Source organism: Artemia sp. Qi Xiang Cuo, chromosome 19, assembly GCF_049724085.1.
Source record: "Artemia sp. Qi Xiang Cuo chromosome 19, ASM4972408v1, whole genome shotgun sequence".
Taxonomy (NCBI): Eukaryota; Metazoa; Arthropoda; class Branchiopoda; order Anostraca; family Artemiidae; genus Artemia; species Artemia sp. Qi Xiang Cuo.
The window spans coordinates 9,261,932-9,280,481 of NC_142812.1; the positions used below are offsets into that span (position 1 = coordinate 9,261,932).

At 34.2% G+C, this 18,550-nt stretch overlaps 1 protein-coding gene across 4 annotated transcripts in view; it reads right to left on the minus strand.

Moving 5' to 3' along the window:
* The window catches only part of LOC148940470 (uncharacterized), a 46,159-nt gene that overhangs the window by 8,933 nt on the left and 18,676 nt on the right, over positions 1-18,550 (minus strand). For all 4 annotated transcript variants that reach the window (XR_016143375.1, XR_016143376.1, XM_089105297.1 and 1 more), the window contains exons 2-4: positions 16,793-18,220; positions 13,154-13,443; positions 2,573-2,992 (exon numbers count right to left, since the gene is read on the minus strand). Coding sequence is in view for 2 of the 4 variants with exons in the window: in XM_089105296.1 (XP_088961422.1) it covers positions 2,573-2,992; positions 13,154-13,443; positions 16,793-18,220 (2,138 nt within the window). In the remaining 2 variants the exon portion in view is untranslated. The remainder of the gene's footprint in view (positions 1-2,572; positions 2,993-13,153; positions 13,444-16,792; positions 18,221-18,550) is intronic.

Below are 18,550 nucleotides of genomic sequence, written 5' to 3' on the forward strand. Positions count from 1 at the left end.
AATATAAAGATTCAAGAGACTTACGATTTCATGGGTGTCCGCACAACTTTTAAATATTCCAGAACCATAAATAAGAGAGGAGAAAATAGACTGAAGTAATGAATATAATGGTTCAGCCAGAACCAATGCTTTGTTTGAGGGATAAAGCTTGAAACCTTTGTTTTCCAAAAATAATATAGCTTATACTGAATTACTTATTCGGAAATACTTGAAATTTTTATTTGTGAATTTTATCTAATTCACATTTTGGAAAAATACTAGAGGGGTTTACAAAAATGTGGCTCTATCAAGCTTCATAGGATTATAATGAGAGAAAGGTTGAGATGGCTAGGACACGGTTTGCAGATGTCGTTTTTCAATGTCATTCAATGTCATTCTTGACCATCCATCTAGGGCTAAACAAAAATGAGGTCGTCCCCGAATTGAGTGGGAGGAGGTCGTAATAAATGATTTAAAGGAAACTGGAACTTCTTGGGGAGGAAGCTGTGAGTATACTGGGATGAAGAACGTGCGCAGTTGCGTTAGCCTCAGGCAGTTCATGAGTTCCGCTACCTTGGTGCTATCTTAACACCGAACGGAGGTGCAGAAGCTGACATTAGAGCTCAAATAGGAAAAACATGGAGTGTCTTCACAAGCATAAAGAAGTTGCTTTGGAATAGACATGAAATTAAAATCAAGACAATGATGAATGTCTCCAAGGCATCTGTTCGATCGATCCTGTTGAACGCCTGTAAAACTTGGCCTTCAAAGGCCAGAGAAACACGTTCACTAGAAGTATTTGACCATCGCTGCATGAAGTACACACTACGGGTCGGCCAATGGTCTCATATCTCAAACGCTGCGGTTCGAAGGCGTTGTGCCCATAAGGCCCCACTCTCGGTGATCATAAAACAACGAAAAGTGAAATTCCTGGAAACACACTACGACGGCCAGCTGGAAAGATATCCTCACCTGCGACCCCCTTCCAGCTTGGCAACGGAGACCAGGCGGACATTTGCGCTCTACATATCAAGAATGGTGGTCCTTTGTTTTTAGAGCATCTCACATTACTGCTGCAGATGGCTTTTACACAAGGCTTGGTTCCGTCAACATTCTGCGTGGGAGATCTTTCTCCTATTCCAAAAAAGTCCAAAACCTCCAATCAATGCTCATCTTTCAGGCCCATAATTGTTTCAACCAGTTTATGCAAGCTTTATGAACTACTGTTTATAAAAGAGCATGTTACACCCCTCCACATCAATTTGGCTTTTAATATGGCATTGGATGTGCAGACGCCCTTGTAGTTGTTGCTAATGCTCTGCTTGATGCTTCTGGTACAGGTAGTTCACTCGCCTTGGCTAGTCATGATGTCTGCCACGCCTTTGACTCCCTGATCCGCCCCCTTACGGTCTTTTAAGGGCTGTTAAAAGAGGAGTATATCCGGCTATCATTAGATCTCAAAGGCATATATATATGCTAAGCTACGATTCCGTCTTAAAATTCCTCTTAAGCAAAATGAAATGGCAAGGCTACTGGATAGAACTATACCAGTTAAGAGAAGAGCCAGGTAAAATGCAATTGCCTATCCTTGTAAATTCAATAATATGTCCTCGGAGCTCAGGACCAGTGTCAGATGTCTTGCGTTCTCTCTGGCCTCAATATATCCTTAGTCACTTATGCTGGTGAAATTTTAAACATTAACAGAATTGTGAACAAAATTTTGGAAACTTTCCAAAAATTGCAACAAGAATATTTAAAATCTGGTCTTACTAAAGATTTACGAAGTCTGATTTTTAGCTGGAAAGGCCCAATTTCTCATGAAATTGTACTTTGGAATTCAAAGATCTGCCCGTCCGACCAAATCATTTATCTTGGTATCCCATTGGAAATAACATTTCTCATACTTGTCATCTCCTAACAGAAGTCATCAAACGCCACATATCAGCTACCTATGCTTCCAGTCTCTAAGCTTCGTTTCAACCGCTGTTATCTCGCAACGCAGTACAACAATGTTGCTCTCCCCCACATCCTCTACATCGCACCCATCTGGAACATTCTTACAAATGTTGATAAATTGAAAATCCGCTCCACTTTTTTCCTGTCTCGCAAAATACCTACTGAGATGTTCAACTTGGACACGCAATTCAAAACAGTCTTAAAATAGCAGATCATACTGTAGCTGTTGCTAAACTTATACAGAAACAAAATCACAAGATTTCAAGACATGTCTTGAGCCAACTTCTTCAACTATACTTACCTTGTCAGTTGTATATTGCTTTTGTTTTGTTTGTTGTTTTTTTTTTCTCTTTGTACTGCTCCGTCATTTTCTTTTTTTTTTTAAAAGATGGTTTTTCAATAAATAACAATAATATATATATATATATATATATATATATATATATATATATATATATATATATATATATATATATATATATATATATATATATATATATATATATATTAATAGCTATGAGCCTATCATTACTATATTAATAGTACCATGTCATAAATGAGCATTAACTTACATAATATAAATACATGATGAATAAAATATAAAAAGTTAACGTAATATACTAAATTAGCAACTTACGGAGAGGAAACAGGAATTTGAGAGTTATTTGTACTGACTGCAGGTGTTTTCTTTCGTAAAACAGTAATTAACGTCTTTAACTCTGCAACTCTTGACTGGAACAGCTTTGTTGGCTTCATTGGAGCTTTTAGGCCCATAATCCCAGAACGAGCTTGGGCATATTCTTTCTCCAATTCTGAACATTTTTTCTTATGGGCTGTGAAACTTTTATGATGAGTTACAACTGAGGATTGATGGGAATGCTGGCGATTTTTCGTCTCAGCTAGCTGCTTCTGTATAAGTTTGAGATTAGCCTGAAGCTCCGTGATTTTTTCCTCTGTTTCACTGGCAGATTTAGAAAGTGCTGCTTCTTTTTTTCTTTCAGCTTCTAACCCTTTCAAATGAGTTATAGTTGATTCCAACGCTGCATAGACTTCAGACCTGAAGAACATGAATGAAAAAGAAGAACAAATCAGTAATCAATGGATTTCAGTTAGAATTTACAAAACCACAAAAATGGTAATCCATATTTTGTTTTAAAATGTTAAGGCCTGAAGAAGGGGAATTCGCCCTGAGGATTAGACCTGTCTTCCCCTATCGACACTGATACACTGATGAAAGAAGTGACCCCCCCCCCCCCAAATACTAGTTCAACAGACCGTCTGAAAGAGTATGGAACAGAGATAAGGAAGAAAAACAAGAAATACACAACAAAAAATAGAATATGAGTTTGGTCAAAGCAACTAGCCAAATGGCTGGAATATTATGTATCACTTGCTAATTTATAGAGCCTATATGTTTCATTTGTGTTCAGCTAATTTATGTTTCATTTATGTTTCACGCTGATTAATAGAGCCTTTATGTTCCATTTGTGTTCTGCTGATTTATGTTTCATGCTGATTTACAGAGCCTTTATATTTCATGTTGAATTATAGAGCCTTTATGTTTCATTTGTGTTCTGTAAATAATTTCTAAGACCACAGTGGCTAATCATGATAAAACGAAACAATAGTAAAAAAAAAAAAAAAAAAAAAGAAGAGAAAAACGAGGATTATAAAAGCCAGTGAAACATATGAACTAAAATGCAAATATTTCGGTCAAGACCTCCGCTTGACCGTCCTCAGTGCAGGATAATAACATCAAAAATTACTAATAAAACTCCATGGATACTATAAAAAAATTTTCAAACCTTGAAACGAAGCGCAACTAAAATTTGAAGACCCTCTCCATGTAACGGTGAAAGGGTAACTGAATGAAAAAATACAGTACTGAATGGGACTTCAATTTTTTAATTTATACAGAGCATTTTTAAAAGCTAAACGCTTTCCAGGTAAAACATCATCAGAGATTAGGTTAGGTTGCAAAATGTGATTTTTTTTTAATAATTAAGTAAAAACGATCAGAATTAATTAGTTCATTATAAATGGGGCTTAAATAGGTTTCTCCCGTGTCTCTATTGAGAGCAACCTTTCGGCGAATGTACTTTTTTATCTCAACTGCCCCTGAAAACTTGGATGAGACCTTTAACAGGGGCAATAATGGAGGTGTTATCGAATAAAACGAAACGGTGCGGGTTGTCATACAGATGTTGAGCCAAGGCGGAATCAATAGTCTCAGGCCTTTGGCGTAGCTCCATAGCTTTTTCGATTGAGGACCTATGTTCCAACAATCTCTCCCCCAATTGATCATGGGTTCTTCCAACATAGAAACAGCCGCAAGAACATGAAACCCTATAAACACCACTGGCCAAAATAGGGCTCGTTTTATCTTTACCGCTGTTAAAATAGTTCTGGATTTTATTAGATTTTTTGAAGGTGACATTTAAGTTATGTTTTTTAAGTATTCTTTACAATTTGTCACCTAATTTGGGAAAATAGGGCAAAACAGTAAAAACTTTCTTATCACCCACTAAAGGGATGATATCCGTTGGAGGTTGTGGAGATGATAAATCTTTTTCTGCTTTTTTTTGTCTTTTTTCTTTGATGGATTCCAGTAACTTGATGGGATATCCATTGCAAAACAAAATGTCCTTCCGATAATTTAATTCTGGGATTATATGAGCCTTTGAACAAATTCTTATGATGCGATCAACTAAAGATATAACTACTCCTCTTTTTACACAAGGAGGGTGGTTGGAAGAGAAATGCAAATACCTATCATTATCTGTAGGTTTTCTATAAATCGAATATTCGAGGCTGAGAGATTTTTTGAAGATTAAGACGTCTAAAAAAGGCAGTTTATGATTATCTTCCAGTTCCAAGGTGAACTGAAGGTTGGAATCGAAACTATTAAGATGAAGTAAAAAAGCGTTATGTTCTATCTCCGTGATTCCACACAGGGATAACATCATGAAAAAACCGACCCCAGAACAGGGGTTGCAAAAGAAAAGTATCGAAAACGGAGGTTTCAATAAATTCCATGTAAAAATTGACCAAAAATGATGAAAAGCTCGTACCCATAGGGAGCCCATTTTTTTGGGTGAAAAATTGATTGTTGTACCGAAAATATAAGGAATATCTATGGCAAAGGCGAACAAGTCGCATAATGGTTACAATATCTAATGTTTTATAGTCCCTCCGGCCAATATTATCTTCTAGCTTCTTTTGAAGAGCAAATTCATATTTTTTATATAACATGAAGCATACATAGAAATTGCATCAAAACTTGCCAAAATTGTGTCTTTGTGTTATATCAAGGTCTTTTAATTTTTCCACAAGGTGTACTGAATTTTTAATGTAAGAAGCTTGCGTCGACATAAGAGGACGAAAAATTGTGGCTAACCATTGTCCCAGTCTGGAAGCTGGCGAACTATAAGAGGCCACAATTGGGCGCAGAGGAACTCCATCTTTGTGAATTTTTGGGAGACCATAGAATTTAGGAGCGGAGCACCCTTTAGGGTAAAACATTTTGTACATTTGTGGAGTAACGAGTCTTTCTTTTTGTAAAATTCCCAGCTCTTTTCGTACTTCACGGGTGAATTTGTCAGTGGGGTCTGACTCTATACGTTTATAAGTGTGAGTGTCGGACAAAATATCCATAACTTTTTTATTATATGAGATTTTATCAAGGATAACAATTTTATTCCCTTTGTCAGCCCTGGTGATAAGGATGTCTGGGTCTCTTTATAAATTTACCAGAATTTTTTTTTCCCGATTTTTTGAATTAGAGGAATAAGGAGTGAAGTAAAGAAGATTCTTAACAACCTCCCCTCAAAGTGAATTGGGATTTTCCACCATGCCTCTTGAGCCAAATATATCCACCTCCACACTGGATACTATCTCTGAGAAATTTACTCGTGGATGAGGCAAGCACAATTTTGGTCCCTTAGACACGATATGGATTTCTTCCGGTGTAAGAACTTTCGAAGATAGGTTCTCAATGGCCGGGCCAGAACAGAATCTAGGGAGAAAACGTCTGGAATTTTGAAATTTTTCGTATTGTAATTTTAAAAACTTTTCTGATAAACGAGCTCTAGCCATAAAAAAGTCGTGACGGAAAGAACTTTGGGCTATTTTAGAAATCTGTTGAAAATCTGGTGACGAGAGGTTACACTGTAAAAAATGTCGAACTTTAGAAATCATGTTACTAAGGAAAAAACGTCGGTTTTTATGGTTTTTGAAATGTGGTTCAATGATTGAAAACCAACCCTATCACTAAATTTCAGTTCCTATTGCGTGCCTAGATTTAATCGAAACCGAAGAGACTTTGGAAGAATTCTATGAAACCTACAATTCTATAAAAATTCTTGCTGGCTAATATAGAAAACCTACACATAATGATAGGTATTTGCATTTCTCTTCCAACCACCCTCCTTGTGTAAAAAGAGGAGTAGTTATATCTTTAGTTTATCGTATCATAAGAATTTGTTCAAAGGCTCATATAATTCCAGAATTAAATTATCTGAAGGACATTTTGTTTTGCAATGGATATCCCATCAAGTTACTGGAATCCATCATAGAAAAAAGACAAAAAAAGTCAGAAAAAGATTTATCATCTCCACAACCTCCAACGGATATCATCCCTTTAGTGGGTGATAAGAAAGTTTTTACTGTTTTGCCCTATTTTCCCAAATTAGGTGACAAATTGCAAAGAATACTTAAAAAACATAACTTAAATGTCACCTTCAAAAATTCTAATAAAATCCAGAACTATTTTAACAGCGGTAAAGATAAAACGAGCCCTATTTTGGACAGTGGTGTTTATAGGGTTCCATGTTCTTGCGGTTGTTTCTATGTTGGAAGAACTCATAAGCAATTGGGGGAGAGATCGTAGGAACATAGGTCCTGAATCGAAAAAGCTATGGAGCTACGCCAAAGGCCTGAGACTATTGATTTCGCCGTGGCTCAACATGTGTATTACAACCCGCTCCGTTTTGTTTTATTCGATAACACCTCCATTATTGCCCCTGTTAAATGTCTCATCCAAGTTTTCAGGGAGGCAGTTGAGATAAAAAAGTATATTCACCGAAAGGTTGCTCTCAATAGTGACACGGGAGAAACTTATTTAAGCCCCATATATAATGAACTAATTAATTCTGATCGTTTTTAATTGAATATTTAAAAAATAAAATTCTGCAACCTAACCTAATCTCTGATGATGTTTTACCTGGAAAGCGTTTAGCCTTTAAAAATGCTCTGTATAAATTAAAAAATTGAATTCCCATTCAGTACTGTATTTTTTCATTCAGTTACCCTTTCACCGTTACATGGAGAGGGTCTTCAAATTTTAGTTGCGCTTCGTTTCAAGGTTTGAAAATTTTTTTATAGCATCCATGGAGTTTTATTAGTAATTTTTGATTTTATTATCCTGCACTGAGGACGGTCAAGCGGAGGTCTTGACCGAAATATTTGCATTTTAGTTCATATGTTTCACTGGCTTGTATAATCCTCGTTTTCTCTTTTTTTTTTTTTTTTTTTTTTACTATTGTTTCGTTTTATTTGTGTTCTGCTGATTTATGTTTCATTATGCTTCATCTATGTTTCATGCTGATTTATAGAGCCTTTATGTTTCATTTGTGTTCTGCTGATTTATGTTTCATTCATGTTTCATGCTGATTTATAGAGCCTTTATGTCAAATTATAGAGCCTTTATGTTTCATTTATTTATCGAAGCTATGTATATTACCATATAAATTTATTATAAAATAAGCCAAAGGAATCATCTAACCCCTTACCTCATACTCACTGAAAAGCGTGTTAAAAACCAGATAGAAGCTATTAAATGCATTTTAAGGTATCATACCCCCCCCCCTCCCCGTCACCAAAAAAATATTTTGACCCCCATTGAGCTTATACCACGCTACCTATAAAATTAGACAAATAGAGGTCACATTTATTGGGGCAAGAACTTCCTGGATTTTTCAGCAAATTTTCAAGTGGGTAAAAACACGAAAGAAACGAATTTGTACTCCACAATTCATTCATATAACGGAAGGGTTTCTTCAAGCCAAATTAGGAAAACCCTTTACCACTAATACCTAGTGGTAAAAAAACACTATTTAGTATGTAGTAATATAAACCTGGAATGATTTTTTATTCCTTATATTTCATTCAACTATCACAATAAAAAATCACTTAAGCTACACCAAAAGCTATCTAGTTAACACTGTCAGATTCAAAAGCTTTACCATTCAACATCAAAATGACCATTCCCTAACTTGCACATTCATAGTAGTTAATTACAGTTAGTTTTTTCTTTATGTGAAAGGCAAGTTACACCATGCGATTACCTAGGGGTTAGTAACGATGAAGATCAAGCTACCTTTTCAGCATACGAAGAACAAGAAGTTATGTGGAATGACGACATTTTTGGAGACGATTAACATTAAACCTAAGCGAATAGTTCAGCTATATCAGCTATATTAACTGTCACATTCAGCAAAATGGAAGGCGAAACTAAAAAAAAACAACAATAGAAATCTAAATCACTCAAAACTATACAGTAAACGAACTGAAAACCAAAAATAAAACCGAAATAAACATATCCTTAGTTTCACCACTTAATAAATTTAGGGAAATCTTAACCTTAAAGGTTTAAACAAGTTTTATCTTTTAACTCATCTTTTAACGTTATCTTTTAACGATGAAGATCAAGCTACGTTTTCAGCATACGAAGAACAAGAAGTTATGTGGAATGACGACATTTTTGGAGACAATGATTAACATTAAACCTAAGATAATAGTTCAGATATATGATTAACTGTCACATTCATCAAAATGGAAGGTTAAACTAAAAAAAAAACAACAATAGAAATCTAAATCACACAAAACTATACAGAAAACGAACTGAAAACCAAAAAAAAAACCGAAATAAACATATCCTTATTTTCATCACTTAATAAATTTAGGGAAATCTTAACCTTAAAGGTTTAAACAAGTTTTATCTTTTAACTCATCTTTTAACGTTATCTTTTAACGATGAAGATCAAGCTACCTTTTCAGCATACGAAGAACAAGAAGTTATGTGGAATGACGACATTTTTGGAGACAATGATTAACATTAAACCTAAGCTAATAGTTCAGCTATATGATTAACTGTCACATTCAGCAAAATGGAAGGCTAAACTAAAAAAAAAAAAAAACAATAGAAATCTAAATCACTCAAAACTATACAGTAAACGAACTGAAAACCAAAAATAAAACCGAAATAAACATATCCTTAGTTTCATCACTTAATAAATTTAGGGAAATCTTAACCTTAAAGGTTTAAACAAGTTTTATCTTTTAACTCATCTTTTAACGTTATCTTTTAACGATGAAGATCAAGCTACCTTTTCAGCATACGAAGAACAAGAAGTTATGTGGAATGACGACATTTTTGGAGAAAATGATTAAAATTAAACCTAAGCTAATAGTTCAGCTATATTATTAACTGTCACATTCAGCAAAATGTAAGGTGAAACTAAAAAAAAAAAACAACAATATAAATCTAAATCACTCAAAACTATACAGTAAACGAACTGAAAACCAAAAATAAAACCGAAATAAACATATCCTTAGTTTCATCACTTAATAAATTTAGGTAAATCTTAACCTTTAAGGTTTAAACCAGTTCCATCTTTTAACTCAACACACGTTAGTCCTTTTCTAGGAGTTTGTTTTAAATTCGAGTCATTCCTGTATTAGTATGAATTCTAAAGAACAAAGGACATTAAAATAACACTACTTTGCCTCCTGAACCCCTCGTAGGTCTATATATACCTGAAAACCACAATTTTCTAAAAAAATTCCATTCAGTTGTTTTAAAATTGAAGGCATTTAGAGCATTTTTTTGTCAGTGTTGCCACGTTGAATCATGAAAACAAATAAGCAAAACTATTAAAAATGACAATGCTTTTTTTCTGTAAAAATTCAAACATAGCCTAAACAACCTGTTGATTCCTAAAGATTCAAAAGAAAACTACTCCTTCTTAAGATGTTTGGTGCCATAAGTTTTTAGTGTATTTTTGGCAGATTTTACTCCCATGTTTCTTTTTTTTATTTGACAGCTGCTACTACTAAAAAGTACATAACAGCACATGGAGGTCTTTTTCATAAAAATAGAACTCGAAATTTTGCCTAATTTTCAAAGATAAATAAGATTGAGTAAATTTCCAAAAAATCTAATTCAGGCAATTAGATTTAATTTTCACTGTCCTTGGTAGTTCAAGAATGTTAAGGTAAATCATTGAAGACTTGGTGAGTAATCGATACTGTTACAAATTAGCATATTAATATTCTCCCGTCAAAAAGTGACTGTCAATGGGGTCCAGTGGTACTAACAGAAGACGCACGTTTAACCCCCCCCCCCCATTCCAATATGTTCAAAAATAATTTTTCCCATTTTAATTGAAAAAAACCTTTTTTTAAATATTATCATTGGAAAAAAAACATACCCCCCCCCCTACATTTTTGTGAATTGGCAACACTGATGGGGTTTTAACTGCAGATTGTAACAAATATAAGCAAACGATTTCCCAATGCCGAGAAGGCAAATCGTGTAAATCCACAGTACTGCCCCCTACAAATGAATCCTTTCGTCTGAGCAAGGTCACCTTGGATGAACTTAAGGGATACCATGTACAACATGAAGAACAGTTCGTCTGGCTGAGACTTAGTGGGTATAAAAATTCTGAAAGGCATTTTCCATCTACATCTGGGGTTCTAATATCACTGATTAATAATTGTTTTTGACATAGTGAGTTTCCAAAGTGTTTCAGAAAAGCAAGAGACACGGGTTTATAGAGGCAGTGATACAAATTATTTCGGTAATTACTGCACCATATTAGTGTTGCCTGTAATTTCTCATTTTGTAGAAAAAAGGGCTTAACGCCCAGTTACTTCATTCTTTGCGTTTAGTTGTTAAATAGCCATCAGTTTGGCTTTTGAATTGATAGAAAGACAGAAAAAATTAAGATTTTTAACCAACATAACTTCGGATAATGATCGTGGGGTTGGTGGTGTGTTTCTGGATTTAATGAATGCTTTTGACACAGTTGACAATGGGCTACTCTTGGGAAAAGTATAAAATGTATGGCCTTTCTAAAGCTCTTGGTATTACAAGGGCTTCCTCTGAAACCGGATTCTAGAGATAAATTCCATACAGTCCAGACTGTCCCCTTTTATTTGTGTATTTCTAGAGGGATCTGTTCTAGGTCAAATTATTTTCCTAGTGTTCGTAAATGACATAATTGTTTGCCATGCTGCTATTTAAGGGTTAATAATATGAGTAAAAACAACCAGAATGTGACAGTGCCACTGTTTGCTGAAGACAAAGTAGCTGTCAGTACTGCAAAAATATTACTACATGCTTTTTATAAAGCTTTGTTTATATTTAGGCTACAAGACAGTATACACCAGGCGTAGGCAACCCGCGGACCGCAGGCGGCCTTTGATGATATTAAGTGCGGCCTGCAGTGATTTTACCTCTATCACATGCCATTCGGCCCGCTGTAATATGTAAAATTGTAATATTGTTTACAAAATAAATAATTCTATAAAATTGAAAAAAATTCTATAAAATTGACAATATTGAAAAAAATGAATATAAGATTGATAAAAATGAATAAAATAATATTGAAAGAGCATGAGTTTTTTTCCGTTTCCAATACATCGTGTTTGCAGAAATTCATCCAACCTATCCTATAACATGTTATAACTTTGCCTGTTTATAGCAATATCCATTTTAAGAAACACTCAACCAAGATTTATATTTATGAGGCTACTACCGCGAATCGCTTTAAAGTCCTTGTGATAACATGACAACATTCACTTTAGCAATAAAAGCAAGTCGGATGTGATAATTAAAAGGGCGATATATGCCATTTCGGTCTAAAATGAATTATGTATGTGTCGTTATTACAAAGATAAAAAAGAGACATACGCCACCTTTGGACGTAGACAAAATTCGATGATAAAAAAGAGCCATACGCCATGGACAAACTTTTTCCCCTTTTTTGGCTCTCCTCTGAAAAGTTATTAAAATGGCGTAGTCACCCTTTTAATTATCACAGCCAAAGTGTGCCAGATATTTTATTATGTATCTTTATTGTCGTGACCTCGAGCATTTTGATCTACTGATGATTGCAGTCTTGCTTATGGGGTTCAGGCAAGGCCAAATCCAGGGGGGTAGGCCATTTGCCCCTCCCCCGTATTGTTTTTCCCACTCGTAAATAACATAACAAAACATGACAGTTTGCATTTGTTCACTCAACTTGTAGTGATCATACAAGGGGCGTGGAATATATAATAACCGTTTCTACACATTATTGAGCGGGGGACTGCCCCCCACACGACGCCCCTGCTATAATGACAATGGCCCTTTTCCAAAAACAGTTGCCCATATTTTGATAACTGAGTGTATTTGAGATCCTCGGCCCATAATTACGACACTCGGTCCTCTATAGATGTTAATACCCCATTACTCGCTTCTGCGTGGTCGACATTTTCTGGTCTTCACAGGGAGATCAGAAACTGGAACCATATTGATCAGAATAATAATAAGTATCGGCGATATTCCCTTGTTTAAGAAAGTAATTAAGGAAATTGTTTACAGTAGGTATGATTTTTAAATCTTTTATTTCTTGTGGGTATTGTCTTCTTGGTTTGAGCGATCGGGGCATTATTACCAGGGGCGTCCCTAGGCTCATTTTATTGGGGGGGGGACAATTTTGGTAAATTTTACCGAATTTCTGCCTGGTTTATGCCGAATTTTCTGCAGAAATAAAAATCTTGCTAAATTTTTGGCGATTTTGCAAAACTTCTGCCGAAATTTTTGCCTTCGACGAAAATTTTACCAAATGCCAAAAAATTGGGGGAGGGAGGCTGTCCGCCCCCCTCGGAACGCCCTTAATTATTAACATGTAATAGTGGGTTGTGCATTTGTAAGGTTTGTAGTGCTGAATGGGACAAGTAACCTATTTAGTTCAAATGTTTTGATTGTGGTATTTCTGTAGTTTACCACCACCTGGGTCAAGCTTTTCCTTCTTGAGGTGGCCATTAAACTAATGTTGAAATTTTTAGGTTCCAACAAATTTCTCTCTCTCTACTTAATTAAAAAAAAAAACCTTTCCTTCAATACTTACTCCATACCTGTAAATTTACTCATTTTAAATATCAACTTTACCTCTGATTTTTTATCTTATTTTCAATTTCCATTATTTCAGCTTTAAGGGTGTCCTTCTGAGATCCATCTTCTGAAGACTGTATCTTCACATCAGGTAAATTATTATTATTCTCCGTCATTTCTTCTGAAAATCCCTTGGTTGTTTGTTTGCTTTCATCCTCTATTTCTTCTGCTTTGTCATTTTTGATTTCTTCTTTTTTCTCAGTTTTAGTCTCACTGCTTTTTACTGACAATGAATGAAGACGCTGTTTGAGCAGCCAATATTCTTTTTGCATAGAATTTGGAAGTAGCTAAAAATGACAATAGAACAGAATATAGTAGTAGCCTATATAATATACCAGCCTAATAGAATAAAGTAGCCTAAATAATATAGTAGCTGTTAAATATAGTAGCCTAAGCCATACACCGATTTTGAAATACTAATAGTTTTCATTATTAATTATTAGCACTAATTTTTATTATATTTTTATTAATAATAATTTTTATTATATCAAAATATATTTTATTATTTTATTTTTATTATATTTTTATATAATTTTTATTAATAATTTTTATTAGCACTTTTTGATAAAAATTTTCATTTATATAACATACTATATTCCATATAATACTAAATGCATATCAGTTTTCATGTTTTATACTCTAAGAAAATGTTAATAACCGGATTGTTTCTACCTTCTGATCATTTTGGCATGTAATCTAAAATGCAAATAGTAAAATTAAACTAGCAGCAATAAAATTTATGTTGCATCAGAAATCTTTAATAACAAGATTGTTTGTACTTACGAATCATTTTTAATAACAAGAAAAAATTTAAACAAGATAGTTTTTACCTTCTGATTATTTTGGCATGCAATCTAAAATACGAAAGGTAATATTATACCAGCTAATTTAGCAATAAAGCTTATGTTACAATCAGAAAATTTTAATGACAAGATTGTTTTTACTTTCTGATCATATTATTACATGCTGAGAAAAGTAATAATATATTTATTTTTTTTTAATGCCAGATTTAACAAGTCGGACACCAAATTGAGGTACACATACCTCAAACATTAAGATGTTCAGCATTTCAGCAAAAAAATATCTAAATAATTGTTAGCGACAATACTACTTTTATATTTTTATGTATATTTCCTCCCGATTTTCCAAATCAGAATGATCTCCCAAAATCTTCCAAAATTCTGATTCGCCCTCAATGATTTATATAATTCTCTCCTGTATTTTTTAAAGCTTACCCCTCCTCTTGAATAATTTCCTAATAAGGTTTGTCTAGGGAAAATAGCAAAGGGTCAGACATACAGAAAAGAAAAAAAAACATTTTTTGGTCTCAATTTTTCCGGTTTTCTAGTAACGATTAAATGGGAGGGCATGTGCCCCCTATATCCCCCCTCTAAATTTTGAAAAACACTTTCTGGGGGCATATTCTCATCAAAAGTTTCCTTCTTTAGGTACTTTCATCAGAAAAATAAAAAAATTACTAATTTACCCCCTCCCCAACTTCAGAAAATACATTTTAGCCTTTTCTAAATTTTTGTGAATTGACACCACTTATTATTAACCTATTATTATTAACTTATTATTAACCTATACCTCTCTAAAATAAGACGGCGATATCTTATAAACACTGCTATACACAAGTAGACCAACCAGGAAACCTTGACTCTGGTTCCTAACCTGTCCAATCTTAGGTTATTATTAACCAACAAGATTTAAGCTTCTTAGAGTTTGCTACAAAATATTTCTTATATTTCATACTATATCCATCAACTCCCAATAATTTACTACATTAGAATAGTAAATTTTCCACAAAAGACATCAAAATGAAAACATCCAACTGACTTATAACTTATTAGGAAGTTTTTAGGTACTTGTATGATATACGCCCTTTATGTTCTTCTAATATGTTTCTCTGACAATCAATCCTAATAAAATATACCAAAGTAAGATAAAAATATACTACTTTAGAAACAATTTGGGCTATATGTTTACATATTAGGGGGGAGGGGGTAAAGTATAGCAGGTCTGCATGTCTAATGTGTTAAGTACAATTATTCTGCATATTCTGTAGTAGGAATTGTTTTCTAACTTCACACTGTCCAAACAATTTACCACCAATACCCCTCCCTAATGTGCAAATATATATCCCAAATTATATATTTTCCATTTATTCTATCACTTTTCTTTGTCTTGTCTCACGATAGGCTGAAATAAACTAACGAAAAAAACGGTTCTATACCACGTCAATGAATAAACAACTTGAGCGGTAGGGCGTTTATCATACAAGTACCAGTATTTTTTTATATTATGGAGCCCAAAACGGCCATACCTTTTCAAAGAAGCTTCAAACTACCAAGATAATGTACCTGTTACCAGTGGTCTATTATTTCAAAAGTACATACTCATCAGCATGTCTTTGTGATCAGTTATTAATTCATTATCATGAGTTACTGGCATTCTTAGGGGGAGGGGATGTTAGTGGTTACCAGTAGATGGATCACTGATGCTTCTACTTTGGGGAAATTTCAAAATTAGATTACAATATGCAAATCTTGGGGGGGGGGAATGTGACAAGGACGCCAATGATTGACCAAATTGACAAATTTATTTTAAAAATAAGAGTGAAAAACAGAAAATAACACAAGAAATGAGGGCACTAGAAAAAATATTGGGGGGGGGGGGCGGGAATGAATATTTTTTAATGTAATCTTATCTTAATGATTCTTAAAGAAGAAATCTTAATGAAGATTTTTTAAGTTTCAGATGTGGAAACCCTACTCTTCGATTATTCTTTTTTAATTATTTTTGTCAACGGATTTATTTTATACTTATTTTGTTTTCACATCAAGAGACTTACTATAAAGCGGCGTTCACAGGCGTGTCTAGCTAGAATCCTATGTCTAGACACGTGTCTAGCCAGAATTCAATGTCTAGACAACGACCGTTCACAATTAAAATTCGGTGCTTAGCTAGACACCCTAGACAAGGCGCTTAGCTAGACATTGAGTTCTAGACTATAGAACTTAATGTCTAGGATTTTCGATTACAGCCAATCAGAATGTGTCAAGCTCCACTATTTTCATCATATTTGTTTACATTTTAAACAGAAATTTTTTTTTTCTCATTAATTGTTTTTTTTTTCATTTAGCACACTAAGGCAATTGTTTTGCTTATCTCATCCATTATCTTGTGCAAGTAAACATAGGGATTACAATTTTGAAAGTTTTGCTGGCATAAGCTCTCTTGATTGGCTAGAAATGATAATTTGAAACTAAATTTGTATTTTTAGCTAAGCACCGAATTTTAATTGTGAACGGTTGTTGTCTAGACTTTCAATTCTGGCTAGACACATATCTAGACATGAGATTCTAGCTAGACACGATTGTGAACGCCGCTTAAACGGTTAAGATTCCAGCGACGACGAAAAGTCGACTGGATGATAAAATTAGATGGCAATTGTTTATATAGAAGTTGGGAATTTTCAAAATCTCCAGTAGGCTAGTAGATTCCAAATTGGATTATCTTCATTCAAGTCAGAAATACTTTATTAGGTGCTGGTAACTGATACACTACCTTACCTCACTTAGTTGTCAATATCAGTAATGGTTGGAAAAAACAGATAAGACCTTAGGATCTTACCTTGATAGAACTTTCAGGTAAAAGAGTAGATTTACTGTCCTTATCTTTGAGAGTCTTTGCCCTTTCGATTATTTCATTTAAGGCTGCATCCCTTTCTTCTTTTCTTTTCCGTGCTTTCTCTGCTTCACTTTCTTCTCCCCAATCACAATCATCATCTGAACCACTAAATTTTATCACAACGGGCTTCAATTTTGGCACATTAATTTTTGTTGGTTGACTGATTTTTCGATTTGATTTGTCACTACCATCGGCTTCTCTGCTTGCTTTCTTTGAGAGTTCAACAAGCAACATGGCTCTCAAAAGCTCTGCATCTTCTTCTTCTTCTTGCTGTTCATGAACTACAGAAATTCGCTCCTCAGAAGTGATAACTTCTCCTGATTTCTTTTCTTCAACATCCTTCCGCTCTTTAATTGACTTCATAACAGCCTGGCGTAGGAGTTCTTCATCATCACCATCACTCCTTTGACTTGAACAGAAAAACGACCTACTTTTCTCCTTTAATTGAAGTATATAAGGTGGAACATCAACTATATCATCTAAAACTGAAGTTGCATAGTGAAAAAGAATTTTGTACTTATCAAAGTCTGGATGCATCATATCCAAATTGCTGATTATATTAAATGTGTTCTCATACAAGGACCCAAAAGAATCCCACCCTTGGCTAAAGGACTTGTCAGCTTGATCCTTTGCCATAAGAAATAACTTGGCTTTATGTTTTCTTTGCTCTGCTAAATTATTTTTATTTGTAACACTCTTAAATCCTCCTTCGACCACTTCAACAATATCACACAAAGGCTCAGTTGGTACTGAAAGACTACTTCCAAGCATATCTCCATCTTCTCTATCATCTAATAGTTTTTCTATTTGTGAAAACCGCGTGGCCAATTCTGGGTCATTCTTATCAGCCATTGATAAAAGCAAAGCTAATCTCAATCTTATATCCTCCTCCTCCATTTCTTCCTCATTGGGAGTGCTCTTTCTTTGAGGCTGTTCTTGTGGCATAGGTATTGAGCTAAGACGAATTTTACGCGGTCTTTGAGGGAGTATTAAAGGGGTGGTACTGTTAAATCGACTTTTGAACCTTTTAGCCATTTTATCAAATTTATCAACAGAGCTTACATGTTTTTTCAGCTTTGGTCTCTTCTTTTCACGTCTTTCTTTTTGTTTGCTCCACTTTTTTTGCTTGTTTTCTTTATTTTCACTTACAAATGCTGGCTTTTTGACATCCAAAATTACAATTTCTGGCTCTTCATTTTCTACTGGCTTATTCGGTATTTGAGACACTAAAGTCCTTGAATTGTTGCATCTGGCAACACTGTATTCTATGATTTCGCCTTCCTCTCCGTCATCACTAATACTCATATTATCTCCTTCACTACTAACATCACTTAGCACAATTTCCATTATATTTGATCGCCTGGAACAACTCTGCAGAAAAAGAATATTTAATTTCATGGTTTCCTGAACTAAAGAAAAATATCCCAAGCAAAATAAAACTTTAATTAATGCAGCCATAAAAAATATTAGCAAAATCCAAAAATTAATTTATAGCATAATCATTGCAAAATAAAGATAAATACTAGAAAAGATAGACCATGTAGAATGCAAGGATCACAAGCAAACTTGCAGTCTTGGAAAGGTCTTCAAAAAAATGTTGCTAATGATGAAATATATACATATACTTTATTAAGTATAACAACTTTGCAATCATAGAGGTGCAAATATGAACTGTCAGAATTGCTAGATCAATTTCAGTAG